Genomic DNA, 16744 nt, shown 5'->3' on the forward strand with positions numbered 1-16744 from the left:
AGATTGATTGATTAAGTTTGATTGATTTTAATTATTGTGTTTACCGTTTCATCTGTGGCGGAAATTGGTTCGGAAAATTGAAAGTGGTGTATTGGAGGTGCTAAAGGAATTTTAATGAGCCCTCGGAAGATGAAATGCAACACTTACCATGCAAATTGCACATATTTCCTCCCTTTGCGACAAATAACGAGCACACTGGATCTATACAAATAGTCGTCACGGTGGTTCGCTTGTAACTGTAGAGCTGTGGTAGATGTGAACGTGTGTCAATAGGTTTGCACATTAGAACCCAGCAGGCCCCGGGAATGACAGCAGTGGCAGGTGGTCGCGAGTCCAATTATAAAATGAATAAACCTGTTTATGAAGCCTGTGCGAGTGTGAGGCCTATAGAGGCTTTCATTGTCATTCAAAGGATATTAAAAAAAATCTCTCCTGTAATACACTTTCAGACAGTGCACTGATAATGCAGCCCTTGGCAGAGCTCAGAGCAAGGACGATTATGGACTGGGCCAATGTGACCAGGGGCGTCTGACTGCCAGGGGCATCAAGCGGTCCGTTATGGCAAAACATGGGGAAACAAGCCGCTGCAGATGTAAAATTGATATAGATAACAAACAGAGTTTGAATGTGTGCACAATGTGAAATAAACAAGGCAATGAGAGAAGTTAACTTTTTCTGTGCCTTCCTCAAGGCAAATTAGCATCCTTAATGCTATGTTGTATAGTTCATTGGTATTTTGGAGATTGTGTTCTATTTTGTGGTACATTGTTACATTTTACTTTTTTTTTTTTGCACTTAAAGGTCCTTTTACACAGCCACTTTAAGGCTGCTCTGTGCCTGCTCAAAAGTCAGTGTTAAGATGCAATGCTAAATCAAAGACCTCAGCCCCTAGTATCAACATATACATTTGTAATTGCTGTGTAAATTAATTTAACGGGTTAGTTCACCCAAAAATCTAAATGAGCACATGATTTACTCACCGTCAAGACATCCTAGGTGTATATGACTTTCTTCTTTCAGACAAAATTCAAAAGGACTTAAAAAAAAATGTCCTTCCGCTAACTGACGTGCGCACGTTCATAAAAAAGTGCCTTTCTGGCAGATGATGTTGGATAGACTAAACAAGGTTTGTTAAAGAAAAATATCAGAGGAGACTGGTTTTCCTTTGCTAAAGTATGGAAACTTTGTTTCCTTTGCTTCTGTTAACAAAGGTTGGATTTCGCGAGACTAACATATTCTTACCTGCGCATGTGCTACACATACATCCCCGTGCCTGGAATGGCTTGCACATGAAACAGTTGCTTGTAAGATCCAGCACAACACTTTCTGGGTGAACAGCATTGAACATGAACACGTGAAGACACCTGAATTTCACCTCAAAAGGGCTTTTCTGCAACTTCTACATTTAAATGTAATAAAATGTAAAGATAAAAATCTTTTTGGGCCTCTAAAAATGGCCTCTTTATCGGCATGATATTTGAGTAAATGCATGTGGAAATGTCTTCTCTAAGGGGAACCATAACTATTCAACATGTTGACATGTCGTGTAGATAGCTTCCTAAAGGGTGTTTAGGTAGCAGTGTTTATGTATTGAAGATTGCTGTTTTGTTTACATTTACATTTATGCATTTTTAGACGCTTTTATCCAAAGCGACTTACAGTGCATTCAGGCTATACATCTGTGTGTATGTGTGTTCCCTGGGAATTGAACTCACGACCTTTTGCGCTGTTAACGCAATGCTCTGCCGCCGAGCCACAGGAACACATATGTTGTGTAGCTGAAGGCATGAATAATGAATTGCCTGATGCTGTAACTTTTGTTATTATTAATGTACTCCTTTCTCTAAAGTTAAAGCTCTCGCTGTCACTGTTATTGCAGCTATAACTGCAAGCGTTTATAATTGGTATTACAGCAACAGCTTGAGACATAAATTCCTAATATACGCTTAGAATAGCTCCAGCTGTGTTTTTAACCACAAAGCGTAATTCTAGCATCACTAATAACTCGCAGTCATTCATTTGAATTAGTTATAGATCATGTCTCGAAGGCGGATTCACACTCATTTACAAATCTATGTTCTCGCTACAGTTCACAATCTGTCATATTGTTCTTGAGGGAAATGTGTGTTCAATGGGTATGGCACTTGCTTTTGTGTTTTTTTATTAGCATTGTGTGGTCTAATGTAATTATTACATAAAACAATGTTAGCATACATGTGATATATGTATTATTTATTATTATAGAGAGGTTGCTCTAAATATTAGAGACAGGCAGACGGATGGGTAGATAGATGTGTCCATCTTTTATGTCTCTCTCTGTATATTTTCTGCTTGTTCTAAATTTGGTTTTTCTTCTTTTTGCCACCACTTTTCCTTTATTTTGTGAAAATCTGGAATGATTACTGCACACGTCAGGGTTTTGTTTACTCCCTCAAGTCAAGTCAAGCAGACGTGAGCTCCGGGAGGCCAGTCAAAAGCAGCCGTTCAGTCTGGCATATTGGTTTTGTTTTGCTTTGTGGGTTGTGAGTGTTTGTGTCTCCGTCTTTGTTCATTTACTCATTCCTCTGCAGTTCAGTCTGTTCCTTATTTAGAGAGCTTGTGACCATGTCATCCATATTACTCTTTGTGACTGTGTCAGTCTGAGGTGGGTCGCACCATATGGCCATATGTAAAAAATCATCTGGTTAGACATGATGGACCAGTTTCAGTCCTTTGCACAAATATTTGGTGCTGAAGTGTGTATTTATTCATACTAATATATGTGTGTTTGTAAATAATTGTTGAGGAGTAACTAAGAAGTAGAAGTTAAATGAATCAGTTTGTTTCAAAAGAATTGGTTCACTAATTCCTAGTTCCCTCTAAAGTGAACATTTTGTCATCATTTACCTAATTTCACACCGAACCCACATGATTTTGAAGAACATCTAGGCAACTCTTCAGTATTATGAGAGTAAATAAGGACTGGGGTTGTCAAGTTCCACAATGACAAAAAAAAAATAAAAAAAATAAAAGTATCATAAAAGTATCATAAAAGTCATCCATATGACTCATGCACTATATTCCAAGTCTTCTAAAGATATCGATACATTGTGTGAGGAACTATCCCATATCTTCATATGACTTCAGAAGACTTGGAATATAGTGCATTAGTCATCTAGACTAGTTTTTATGGTACTTTTATGCCATTTGTGAAGCTTTGCCATTTTTCTGCTCATATCCTCTTCAGAAAAATTGCATAGAAACGAGCAACCAGTGAATTATTTATCATTCATAGTGGAAGAAAAAAAGTCATGGGTTTAGAATGGATCAGCATTTTTTTTTTTTTTTTTTTTGGAATAACTAAATGTGTTTTACAGCATAATGAATGTTTAGAATGTTTAGTCATGAATGTCTGTTTGTCATTGTTATTTTCAATTAATTTATTTTATTAATGACAGTTGATACAAACTGATCTGCTATTTGAAATAGATAATAGGAAAAATGTTGGTTTTTATAATAAAACATTATTATTATTATTCATCTTTGCCTATCTCTATGCCTATGGTATTTTCTTTATTGAAAGAAATGTATACTTTTATTCAGCAAGGACACATCAAATTAATCAGAAGTAATGTTAAAAACCTTAACATTGTTACAAAATATGTCCATCTCAAATAAATGTTTTTCTTCTGTTGTTGCTATGCATTTAAATAAATCCTGAAAAACTAAGCAGCACATTTAGTTGTTTAATCTGTCATGTATTTTCTGCGGTCTTGTGATTTTGTGATATTTCAATAAGGATACTAAGGATACTAAACTTTTAAAGTAGTTTGTCCAGACTTTTGTAACTTTGTCTCTTTTCCGTCTTGTCAGATCTTGCTCGGGGTCTTCTTCATCCTGGTGGCCCTTTTGTTCTTCATGACCTTGTTTATTTCTAAGTAAGTTACATCAACCTGTATGAAATGTCACTCTGATGGTAGACTCTACCCACTGTTTTTCTTACATTCACAAGTTACCAACAAATGACTCACCCCACTGAAAAGGCACAGGAAGAATGACGTCCCCTCAGAGCACAGTGCATTTGAGGAACACTTTGATCCAGTGCTGGAGTTGCCATAAATCTGTTGTTATTGTACACACACACATTCATCAACACCTGCAGCGCTCTAAATTAGTTCATACTTACAATAATGTACCATCATTCTATAGCAGACCATGGAGAACTGTAGTTAATGATGTTTTTTAATTCAGTCTCTTATGTGATGATGCTGTTAAATGTGTTTATCTTGTTGCAGTCTGGATAAAGCTTTACATTCAGCTGGTATCAGCACTGGATTTATCATCTTTGGGACCAACCTAACCAACCCTCTTAATGAGCTACTGCTGGCACTGCAACCGGTGAGTAACCTTCTCATTTTCTTTTGTCTCATAATCACGTTATGTTTGTGTCCTCAACTTGAGGGCTAGTGAAAACCAGAGCTGTGTGTTGACTCCGGAGGAGAAAGTGCCAGAAATGGAAAGTGGGGTTCATTTTGGTTTTACTACGAAACTTATCAGCAGAACAGCACTTGCTTGAGCCTGTTGCAAGAAAAGTGAAGAATGCGATCTGCTCACTGTAGGCAATTTCTGCCAAGACAAGCAACATTATTCTGTAATTGGCAAGTGCACACTGTCAATCAAAAGTTTGGACACACCTACTCATTCCTTTTTGAATTTTTCTTGATATTTGAATGAAAAACTGTAAAATAGAATAAATAAAAGTATGACAATTATGTAATGGCCATGAAGGTATTGAACTTATGAAGGTATTGAAGAGTTTCATGTGCACTTGTTGGCTGCTGTTCTTCAACTTTGTCATATGTAATAGCAATAATAAGTTTTCCAAAAAAAAAAAAAAAAAGGATTTTACACTTTGCTTTCTTTAGAAATTCATGCACATCTTTCAAAAGTTTGGAGTTCGTAATATTTGTAATGTTTTTGATCGGCTGTTATTATTATAATAACTGAAATATTATTACAATTAAAAATTAATGTTTACTATTTTATATATATATATATATATATATATATATATATATATATATATATATATATATATATATATATATATATATATATATGTAATTTATTCTTACGATGCATAGCTAAATTTTCAGCAGCCATTACTCCATAGTTTCAGAGTCACACGATCTTTCAGAAATCATTTTAATGTTCTAATTCGATACTCAAGAAACGTTTATTTTTATTAACGTTTAAAATCAATAATTTTGTGGAAACTGTGATGCATTCTTTGACGAATGCAAAGTTCAAAGAACAGCATTTCTTTGAAATATAAATCTTTTGTAATTTGTTACAAATGGCTTTACTGTCAAAATTGATTAATTTAACACGTCCTTGCCGAAGGAAAGTATTAGTTTCTTTCAAAAGAAAGAACACTTTTGAATGCTAGTGCATGTCAGCACAATTTATCATGTAGTGCTTTTGGAAGAGATTTCAAATCCCTCAATCTTCTTCAAGTAGCACAGTGATCAGTTTCCATGTGCTTGAATAAAATATGATCACTTCACTCGCTACTTGGAGAGATGGCTTGATTTAAACCAAATTGTTTAGGAATGCAGACCATTGATTTCTGCAATTAGGCCATGTGAAAAGGGAAAAGTAAAAGTAATTTGCAAAAGCATAAGTCATGCAGGCTGGAGAGTTATTGCTCATGCTTCCAGAAACATTTCTAATTTGTACTTCATGATGTCACTGACCATATTCCGTCTTTGAAATGAGGACAACAGGTAAGGTCAGTGTGTGTTTAGCTCATTGCAAAACCAGCATTTCTGCTCCAGTGGAGTTATGGAGGACAAGCTGCCAACGGAAGAGGCTTCGCCGTTTCCACGAGCCAACAGCTCTTCCAGGAAACAGGAGGATCATTTTTAGCTTGACATTCAAACAGTTCTGCCATGTACTTCCTGTGGCTCTTTTGAGGTGAAATGCATTGAAAATAGTCAGGATTGCTGAAAGATTACCTCAGAGTTGTGGAGCGATACATCTCTAGCACAGGAGTGACAGTATTTTAGGCCACCGCTGAGTGTGTGAGTGTATATATATCCTTTGTGCCTCCAGCGTCGTGTGCTTTGTGAAACATGCATCACTTACTCTGAAAACCACTCTGGTACACAAAGAAAAAAGCAGTAAGTGTGGACAACACAGTCATAGCCTTCCAGCCATCTTCATTGTCAGGGTAATGGTTCTTAGTTGACACTCAGGCCTGAAAAGTGTGTTGTGTGTGGATGAATAGAGACTGCATTGTAGAGCTGGTGAATGTTTGAAATACTGTAGATCAAGGCCTTCTGATTTTTTTGGAGTTGTGCTTGAATTTCTCTTGTTTCTGCAGGTTTTCCCGCTGGACTATATTCTCATCACAATCATCACCATGTACTTTGTCTTCACTTCCATGGCTGGGATCCGTAACATGGGGATTTGGTTCTTCTGGATAAGGGTGAGACACTACGGTGTTATTTTTTCTTTTCTTTTTTTTTTTTTCATTCACCTGTTTCATTAAACATTTTTATTTTGGCGAGAGTGTTGTTGTAATGAATATTAATGATTAGCCATTTAGTTTGTATAGGCAAAACGTATGTACATTGGGGCTGCAAAAACTTTTAAAAACGTTCTTTCTTTTTTAAATACTATTTTAGAAGTTATATGCTGGTTTATGTGTAAATACAATCAATACAGTTTTATATAATACATATGTAGCCGGCAGCCATATCACCCTGGAGCCCAAGACCGGTTGCCCACTGAAGCTAAGCAGGGCTGAGCCTGGTCAGTACCTGGATGGGAGACCTCCTGAGAAAACTAGGTTGCTGCTGGAAGAGGTGCTAGTGAGGCCAGCAGGGGGTGCTCACCCTGTGGTCTGTGTGGGTCCTAGCGCCCCAGTGTAGTGATGGGGACACTATACTGTCAACAAGCACCGTCCTTCGGATGAGACATTAAAACCGAGGTCCTGACTCTCTGTGGTCATTAAAAATCCCAGGATGTCTTTCGGAAAGAGTAGAGGTGTGACCTCGGCATCCTGGCTAAATTCGCCCATTGGTCTCTGACCATCATGGCCTCCTAACAATCCCCATATCTGCTGATTGGCTTCATCACTCTGTCTCCTCTCCACCAGTAAGCTGGTGTGTGGTGGGCGTTCTGGCGCAATATGGCGCAATATGGCTCGTGTCGCATCATCCAGGTGGATGCTACACACTGGTGGTGGATGAGGAGATACCCCCTGACTATGTAAAGCGCTTTGAGTGTCTAGAAAAGCGCTATATAAATGTAAAGAATTATTATTATTATTATTATGTAACATAATAAATTTTTTTTAAAAAACTTTGTTTTTCATTACAAAAAAAATAATAATAGTAATCTCCTTTTTTCTGTAATTTCATACAATATACCAACAATAAAAATGCTGTATGTTAAACCTTATACAGTACTTGTCAGAAATGTGGAAAGCTCACCAAAGCTGTATTTAAGTGCTCAAAATACAGTGAAAACTGTACTATTGTGGAATAGTTTTACAGTTTAACTCTTTTTTTTATTTTAATATATTTAAAAATGTAATTTTTACCTGTGATTAAATTACATTTTCCTTAAATACATGATCCTTCAGAAATCATTCAAATATGACAATTGTTGCATTGCATATAAAAACTGAAAAAAATAAATAAAAATAAATAATGATATGCTGTGCAAAACAATAAATATTTAATTTATTAATAATAACAACAACAAAAAGTCATTTTTTTCCCCATATTTTATCTATAACATAAAACATTATAATGTTTGGTTTTTCAATACAAATACAAATCCATCATGAACTACTGGCAAGAATTGTGCAGCAGTCCTTAGTAATGCACCAAAATTCCTGTCTTAGAAATTCTGATTATTAATCTGAACAATTTTCCTTTGTGCCATAACTCATAATCCATAACTACACCTTTTACTATGAAAAATGTTTTTCATGTCAGTTTGGACCCTTTTAAAGTATCCATTATTGCAACTCTGCTTTATCAATCCTTGTTTTTGTTGCTCTGAATGCAGCATTATTTGTAAAGTGCATTTCTCTCAATACTTGTGCATATGAATAATGTTGGGATGTTTTTTGTTTCTATTTGTGCAGCTGTATAAAATCAGGCCTCAGAGAACCCGACCGCAGGCCCTACTCTTCCTCTGCATGATCCTCCTCCTCATCGTCCTTCACACCAGCTACATGATCTACAGTCTGGCCCCGCAGTACGTCATGTACGGCAGCCAGAAATACCTGCTGCAGGTGAGTGGTGGCTTGTTTTGTGTATACACAGTCAATCCCCTGTGCTACACAGCATCAGGATTACAGGATTACAGCTGTCATAATCTGAGCAAAAAGGGCCCACGCCTGTGACATAAGTATGTAATGATCAACCCTTTACAAAGCAAGTGTTTGAAAGCCTTTCAAAACCTTCCCTCCCATCTCTCTTCAAAAGCCATTCCTGCATCTCTTATTTATTTCTTTTTGCTTCATCAAAGGTCTGTACATTCATATGAGGTTAAAAACTACCCAAAGTCTTTGACCTGATCATGTTAAGTGTGGAAACTTGCCCGTGTGTTCTTTACTGTGACTCGTGTTATATGTAGCCTAGCTCAGGTTATTCTTGCCGTCCAAGAACAACCCACTTATACTGGAAGAGACCCTTCAGACCTAGATGTGACGCCTTTGAATAAACGTTCTTTTTTATTATTTGCTAAATTATACCACGGTAATAGATTATCATAGAAAAAAAAAAAGGAAGTTAGATAAACCCAGCTGTCATGGCAATTTCAGTCAGCGCTTGCCATTTTTATGCGGACAATGCATCAGGTGGTCTCTGTACAGACTGTGAACGATCCAAGGGAGACAGTGGCTGAAACTGACAAACTCGTCATCAATCAAATCTGATGTCTCTTCACTTCCTGGAAGGCTAGCAGTCATTCTGCATCTGTCCAGTGGTGCATGTTATCCCGTTTGATTACTTCCAAAAGTTATGCTGCCTTTGCGTAAATACAAGCTCAAATGAAGAGTAATTTGCTGTGAGGCTGACAAGCTGTCAGGAGACTGATGGGGCAAATCGTCTGCCGAGGACAGAGAAGGAAGGACTGCTCGCGGCAAGATCGAACCTGTTCTACTCAGTAAACACCACAGCATGTGTTGGAATCTGTTACATATGTCCTTTGCCCCTCTGCAGGGTCAGATGTAAATATTGAAATAAGCATAAACGAAATACGTGTCTTGCAGGGTTGTGTGCCATGCACAATTGAATTGGGGAAGCTTTTAAAAAATTCCAATTAAATTATTGAATTGGAATTGATGTAGCAAACAGGATACAGAATTGGAATTTAAATTGGAATGGTAAGAAGAATAATTGATTGAAACACAATTCCAAGAAATGTATGTGAATGTCATTTTCAGTAGCTGAAAGTAGTTTGCATTGGATTTGGGTTTGTAATTAAAAAATATAATTTATTATTAAGGATAAAATGTAAAATATTATTTTAGTTAATGTTAAATGTGTTATTTAATTTGATAAAGAATATTTATGTATTAAATGAATATATGCTTTAGAAATAATTATTTTATTATTTAGATTATATATTTATATTTATATATTTTTTTGACTCATCAGTACACCAGATAGTTCATATATTTATTTACTTTTAACAAATGCATTATCTCTAAGCACATGGGATGGGTAATTGAAACTGTAATTGTATTTCTGAGCACATTCCCATAATGTAATAACTCAAAAAGCTTATGAGTCAGTCTGCCTCTTATAATTAGTGTGTGTCAAATGAAATTATGCAGAATGAGTCAGTCATGACTTTTTATTTAATTTTTTTGCTTGCTTTTGTTATCAGTATTCTAGTAAGAGAGGGTTCTAGAAATATAAGTGTTGTTTATACTCACTCTAGTCTGTGTTGTTTTAGCACTAGTTTACTGAAGGAATTATGTGAATTGGGTTTAATTATGAAGCAAGTCTTTAAAATGAATAAACTGTGCTCAACTACACCACATGTTTGCATACAAGACATATCACAATGCTCTTCTCCATCATTTGATGAAGCACTACTACCATTATAAATGTAAACATTATTATTTTTTTGTTTTTTATAAAATGACATTTACTGTGACTTTAGTGTTAACAGTGCCACATTATACACATAGCTGAGTTTTGTAAATATGCAGTATAATTAGTCTAATTAAATGACTAATGACAATGACTTAATTTAAATACAGCATGGCTATTCTAATTTTTAGTGGCTGGTTAAAATGGTAAATGGATATTTTTATACTGAATTAATGTGCACAAAACTGCTTTGTAAGATGTTAAGTTAGTGAACGTGAAAAAAAGACAAATACCATATCACAATGGTAATGTCTTATATGTGCTTACGTAAAAAGCTAAAGCATATTCCTTTTGTTTAACTTGCATGCATTTAGAGCCCTGTTCCATAGTTCAGATTGGGTTTATTGAGTGTATTTTTGTTCCCAGACCCCGCTGCCCACTGCAGACCCATCACAGGGCAATCACACCGCTACCATCACTAAGATATGTGACGCAGATGCTCCTGAAGGTAAGACCGTCATTCTTTATCACCCACAGAGTGACCGAATTCAGTGGATAATGCTTCACCATACCATAGGGAATGGTTGGTGAGGAGTTGTAAAGAGGTTGTATAATGGAATTTCTTTTCTTTTTTTTTTTTCTTTTTTTGTCCTGCAAAGAAGCCAGTAATAACAGAGGTATTTTACATGTGGAGGTGTTAAATGTACAGTAGCCAAAACATCTAGTTAAATTCTAAGGGGCTATACATATATGTATGCTTATGCATTGTTTGTTTTGTTTTTTTGGCCATTTAAGGAGCCTGTGGACTGTGACTGTCCATATTTTTCACACTTGGTTCATATTGTTCCCATTCATTTTCTTCATTGTGATAAAAAAAAAAAAAAAATGCTTTCTAAGCCATAAACTAAACCAACTCTGAGATGAATGACCACAGTACAAACTTGAAAATTATAAAAGATATAATACTTTTCAAAAGTTTGGGGTCAGTGAGATTCAAAAGTTTTTGGTCTTTGTTTTTTGTTTTTTAAGAAATTAATACATTTATTCACAAGAACAGATTAAACTGGTCATAGGGTGATAGTAAACACATATTTTTGATCATTTCTATTTTAGATAAGTGTTGTTCAAAGAATCATAACTCAATTTCACGGTTTTCACAAAAAATATTAAGCAGCACAACTGTTTTCAAGATCGATGGTAATAAGAACTGTTTCTTGTGCACAAAATCAACACATAATGATTTCTGAAGGATCATGTGACATTAAAGACTGAAGTGGACTGCCATCACAAAAGTAAATTAATTCAAAAATTCTAAATATAAGTTCAAAATAAACTTTAAAATATAATCAAATAAATATACAACATTATATAGACGTTTTACAATATTGCTGTTTTAGTTTATTTTTGATCTAATAAATGCAGATTTGATTAGCTATACATTTATAAATATAAATTAAATATTTTATTAGTTTATTGCAAAATAGTCATTTGTATGCAAGTGGTTTGAGAGACTATAATTTTCAGTGCTTCATGGGAGTGAATCTCTTTCCACAATTTACATTTTCATGGTAACCGCAATCGGTGTCTTCAGAATAATGGGTAGTTTACTTCCTCACTGGGAATTTTGCAATTAAACTCGACTGAAATCACACTTCCATGCACATACATCACCCATTAACAACCTCAGAGCTCATAACAGGTCTGTTTTGAAAGGTTTATTTGTTATTGTTCAACATCAGTTTCTCTATGGAGAAAATAAACAGGGTTTTTACTTCTGGAACCCTACTGTTGTGCTCTGTTCTCGCCTACTATATCTGCAACAAACTAATATTTGCTTGTTTTCTCGATTACAGTGCTGCCCATGCAGATACAAGTTTGACTATATATCAGTCGCTCCCCCAAATATTTATTTGTACGTCAGTTATGATGAGATGAGCAGAGTACACAGTAAATAGAACAAAATAGATTTTGCAGAAGACAGCATGAAGAAGAAGCAGTAGTATTAATGATGCTAGATGTGAGATGAAATCATACACCAGCAGGAGACGGACTCAGAATCTGAATAGGAGATCAAAACTGTTTCAGGTGTGACGGACCACTGATTTTTTGTACTGCTGTATCTGGATGTATCCAAGTGTTTGGTTTTGTGTGCTCAGCCCCTGAGGACAGACTGCAAATAGTCTTGATAATACAAAGACGTGAAGTTAGATGTCATGCCTGCAGAACATGACCCCTTGCAGCTTTTCTCTGTGTTCATTATGGAAGGGTGAGATGGCAAATATCAGTCTATCAGAGGGAGATTTACATTAATTAAAATGCTGTAAAATTAGCGGCTTAAACCACCAGATGTGTTAATTACGATCTATAAGGTTAATTGCCACCATACATTTGCAGTTAATTGCTGATAGATCTGTGTGCTTTGAGTGTGCAGGACACAAGGAGGAATCTAGTTCAACATAATATAAACATTGCACTCAGAGATTTTATTCTCACGATGGCAGAAAAGAAAAAAGGCGGCTTAAAATACGGAACAATGATTTGCTGTAAAAAGCTTTGATTTAGTGTTTTAACAGCATGATATCGTTCTCTGAGTTTGTAATGAGTGATTTTAAGCTCTTTAACATCTAGTTAATTTAATACCAGGTCTGTCTCTTAGTGTGTTTTTGACACATTTTTCACGAGATCAACTTCAAAACCTGGGAAATTGAGCTATAAGTTATTCCACAATGTCACGGTGGATTCAGATCGGATTGGTTATGGTTTGATATACTGCCATCCAGCCTGAGAGTGCAGCCATGATACCATTTTCCATCCAGAGGAGGGCACTCCGATATTACATTCCAGTCCCATTGGAAGATATTGGAATAATAATGAAATCAAAGATATTAATATGCAATTGGATCAGTGAACCAAGAAGAAGTGGCCAATCTTCCTTAATGTCCTTAAGACGTGTCCCCCATCAGCTGTAACCTTTCCTAAAATACACCTCTCTATGCTGGGCTAAATTCCACCTGCTAATTGCTTCTCACTCACTTCAGGTCCCTGGATTGTGCCAGAATATCAGACTGTCAGGCTAAGAAATTCTTCTGCGCTCCGTTTTCATCGGCCTCTATTAAAAATTCAGGTCATGTTAAAGATGACTTCAGCCGCAAAGTGATCGTATTAGCTAGATAGTTTACATTTTCTGAAGAAAAATGTTCAAAACTCACTCTCACAGTGTCGGCGGTGTACTGTATTTCTATGATATTGCTAGGGTGTTCTAGGTGGTTGCTAAGGTGTTCTGAATATTTCTTTGGCATACTTAATATGTTGTTGCTTCCAGGGTGTTATAGGTGACTGGTAGGGTTGTTGCTACACAGTTGCTGAGGTGTTCCGTATATTATTTATGTTTCTATGCTGTTTTTGAGTGGTTGCTTTTTGGCATGTTTCTATGCTGTTGCCAGGGTTTTCTAGGTAGTTGCTAAGGTGTTTTGAATGTTTTTGGCATGTTTCTGTTCTATTGTTTTATGTTCTTAATAAGCATGATATATGTTGCTAGGGTGTTCCAGGTGGTTGCTAAGGTAAATTCCTTTTGGGATGTTTCTGTTGTTACTAGGGTATTCTATGTAGTTGCTAAGGTGAACCGTTTTTAGAATGTTTTTATGCTGTTGCTAGGTTGTCCTAGCTCCTTGCTAAGGTGGGCTGCATTTGGAAGTTCCCAGGTGGGAAGGCAGCAAGGCATGTCCAAATTCCACCTTCTCCTGATCTAATTTTGAAGGCACTTAACTGCCTTTGATATCCCACAATCCTGTGCGTTCCATTCTGTGATGGTTGAGCTAAAAAAATAAAGATGGCGTCTGAAAGTTGCGTTTGGTGTTCAGTTTGTGTGTAAATGCATATTTCTGAATACCATTTTGCCCTTTTGATGTTATTTCTAGTGAGAAATTGGTATTATAGTAATTTAATATTTGTTTAGTTATCATCAAAACTCATTCTATTTTGTTGTAGATCACATTATGCTGCCTCAGATGTCTGTCCGGAATCAGTTTCATTGAGGTTCCTTCGTGCAAAAACACTGCCTGCAAAGTCATTGTCTCATAAGGCAGTGAGGCAGCAAGTGAACTGCATAGGCTGTCGGACGCAGCCGTGAATTGTTTTGGGGATTTTTCTGTGCTGTTGCTAGAGTGTTCTAGGTGGTTTCTAAGGTGAAATGTTTTTGGCATGCTTCTACACTGTTGTTAGGGTGTTTACTAGGGTAAATAGATTTCAGCATGTTTATTCTGTTGCTAGAGTGTCCTAGGCAGTTGCTAAGGTCAGTTTTTTAGCATGTTTCTGTGCTGTTGCTAGGGTGTTCTGGGTGGTTGCTAAGGTGAAAAGTTTTTGGGTTTTTTTAGGCTTTTGCTAGGGTTTTCTAGACTGTTGTTAAGTGAAATTATTTTTTTGCCATGTTTCTACACTGTTACTCGGGTGCTCTCGGTGGTTACTAAGGTAAATGGATTTTGGCATGATTATTCTGTTGCTAGGGTTTTCTAGGTGGCTGCTTAGATCATTTGTTTTAAGCATGTTGATGTTGCAAGGGTGTTCTGGGTAGTTGCTAAGCTAAATTGTTTTTGAAATGTTTCTACACTGTTGCTAGGGTGTTCTAGGTGGTTAAGTTGAATGGTTTTGGGCATGATTATTCTGTTGCAAGGGTGTTCTATGCGGCTGCTACACAGTTGCTACAGTGTTCTGAATGTTTTTTTTAGCATGTTTTTGAACTTTTATGGCTCAGGTCCCTTCAGTGTAAGTAAATGCCACTCATTTTATCCCTTGCCAGGTAAAAAAAAAAAGTCAGATTGCTCTGAACAGTAATAGCACACCTCAACAAGCCGCATGATTTGAAGTATCCTTCAAGTTCGTAGCACAAATGCCACGAGTTGTAAACACTGATCAAATCTCTAACCTTTGCTATGAGCAACAGTAATCGTGATGTTTTCTTTAGCAAATACCTTTAATGATAAGCAGAACAAAAAAAAAAAAAACTGTAGAAATCAGTTGCATTGCATTTGTATGTGCCTGTGTGAAAGCTTCCCCATATGCCTCCTTTAAACAATGCTCTGTATCATAACGCAATTAAGTCTCTTAAAGCCAAAATGAGGCGCTGTCTCGCACAATGGAGGATAAATCTGTGCAACAGAAGTTACTCTGCGGGTCACCCAAAATTGATCCATCTCCAGTTGACTCGCACTTTAGAACCAGCATAGTTTTAAGCCATCTGCTTGCCAACCAGCACAGCCTCCCAATCTGTTTGTGTGGGTTTTGGCCTTTTCCCATCTGCGGTCGGTCAGCAGAGCCCAGTCATTGTGTTTCTGCCACCTACCCATCACCAGCAAAACGCCTCATTACTGTTTTCAGATAAAACAGCGCAAGACAAGCTGTACACCGTCCATTAGCACGGGACTCTCCGTTGCTTCACAGTGGGATATGTGATTTCCATTTGCTTTTATTACAATTAATGTTCACTATCAGTATGATACAGCTTTTGGCAAAATGGGCAGAAAAAAATCATGGTGCAGTGAAATATTTTTGACAATCTGCATCAATCATTTGAAAATGTCCTCGATATTAGCTCATTTTATCTTAACAAAGTTTCCTCTACTGTGGTTTGAATCCATTAGGCATGCTGAGTGGAATTAAAAGCTCTCAGCAGTTTGTTTGTGGTATGACTTAATTGACAAAAATGCTTCTTTTTTTTTACATTTCTGAATCATCTGTCTTCATCTTTCTCCAGATGGTGTATCGCAACAAATATTTGAACTGTTCCTGTGGTTGCCTCTGATATTGAGACTCTCGCCTCATTATCAGGGTTTGATTTTTGTGATTGGAGTCGCTCTAGCTGAGAGGCGGCTGTTTTTCACCCCCCAAATGATTTCTCAGATCATTGCAGTGAAGTCAGATTTGTTGTCTTTGTTCTGGATAATGGGAACAGGCAAACGTTTTATTTTCCAAGCAGGGGCCATTTTTGATCCGCTTAATGATGCCGAGAGCTGACCAGCTTGGTTTAGGAAGTCAGTGTAAACAGTTGTTATTTTTGACATTATTTATGGCTGTATAATGTCCTTCAGAGGTCATTCATATAACCACCATTCAGCAACTCATCAGATGAAAGATAGTCAATCTGTAAGAAATGAAGTCTGCTTGATATTTGGACTACTGTATGAATTAGTGTTCATTAAGTTCATGTTAATCATAAACATAAGTTGGTTGGCATTTATAGGGAAAAATATTTAAATCAAAAGAAAAAAAAGTTGAAATCTACTTATACATTAATCTTTTACAAATGTATGAAATATTTAATTTTGAATTAATTTAGTTGACATCATTCACAGGTGTGTGCATATATTATATTATATTATATTATATTATATTATATTATATTATATTATATTATATTATATTATATTATATTATATGTTTACTATGTTAGCTTTCAGTGTGGCTTATCCAACTGTATATGTAGTTGCGTATGTATATTTAGTTCGGATTATGTAATCAGATTCCAAAAATTAAATACTTTTAATTAGGTGATATTACGTTTTAAAATATTCATAATCAGACTATAGTCAATTTTTCCTTGATTATGTGATTACATAATGTTCTCAAAAATTGCAATAAGTTATCCATTA

The 16744-nt window shown here is 36.1% G+C and overlaps 1 protein-coding gene across 1 annotated transcript in view; it reads left to right on the top strand.

Annotated features, from left to right (window-relative positions):
- The window catches only part of lmbrd1 (LMBR1 domain containing 1), an 82539-nt gene that overhangs the window by 48086 nt on the left and 17709 nt on the right, over window positions 1-16744 (top strand). Inside the window, exons 10-14 of the mRNA XM_052573171.1 lie at window positions 3853-3917; window positions 4275-4377; window positions 6365-6469; window positions 8141-8290; window positions 10527-10608. Of these exons, the coding sequence (XP_052429131.1) occupies window positions 3853-3917; window positions 4275-4377; window positions 6365-6469; window positions 8141-8290; window positions 10527-10608 (505 nt within the window). The remainder of the gene's footprint in view (window positions 1-3852; window positions 3918-4274; window positions 4378-6364; window positions 6470-8140; window positions 8291-10526; window positions 10609-16744) is intronic.

Source organism: Carassius gibelio, chromosome B13 (genome assembly GCF_023724105.1).
Source record: "Carassius gibelio isolate Cgi1373 ecotype wild population from Czech Republic chromosome B13, carGib1.2-hapl.c, whole genome shotgun sequence".
Lineage (NCBI taxonomy): Eukaryota > Metazoa > Chordata > Actinopteri > Cypriniformes > Cyprinidae > Carassius > Carassius gibelio.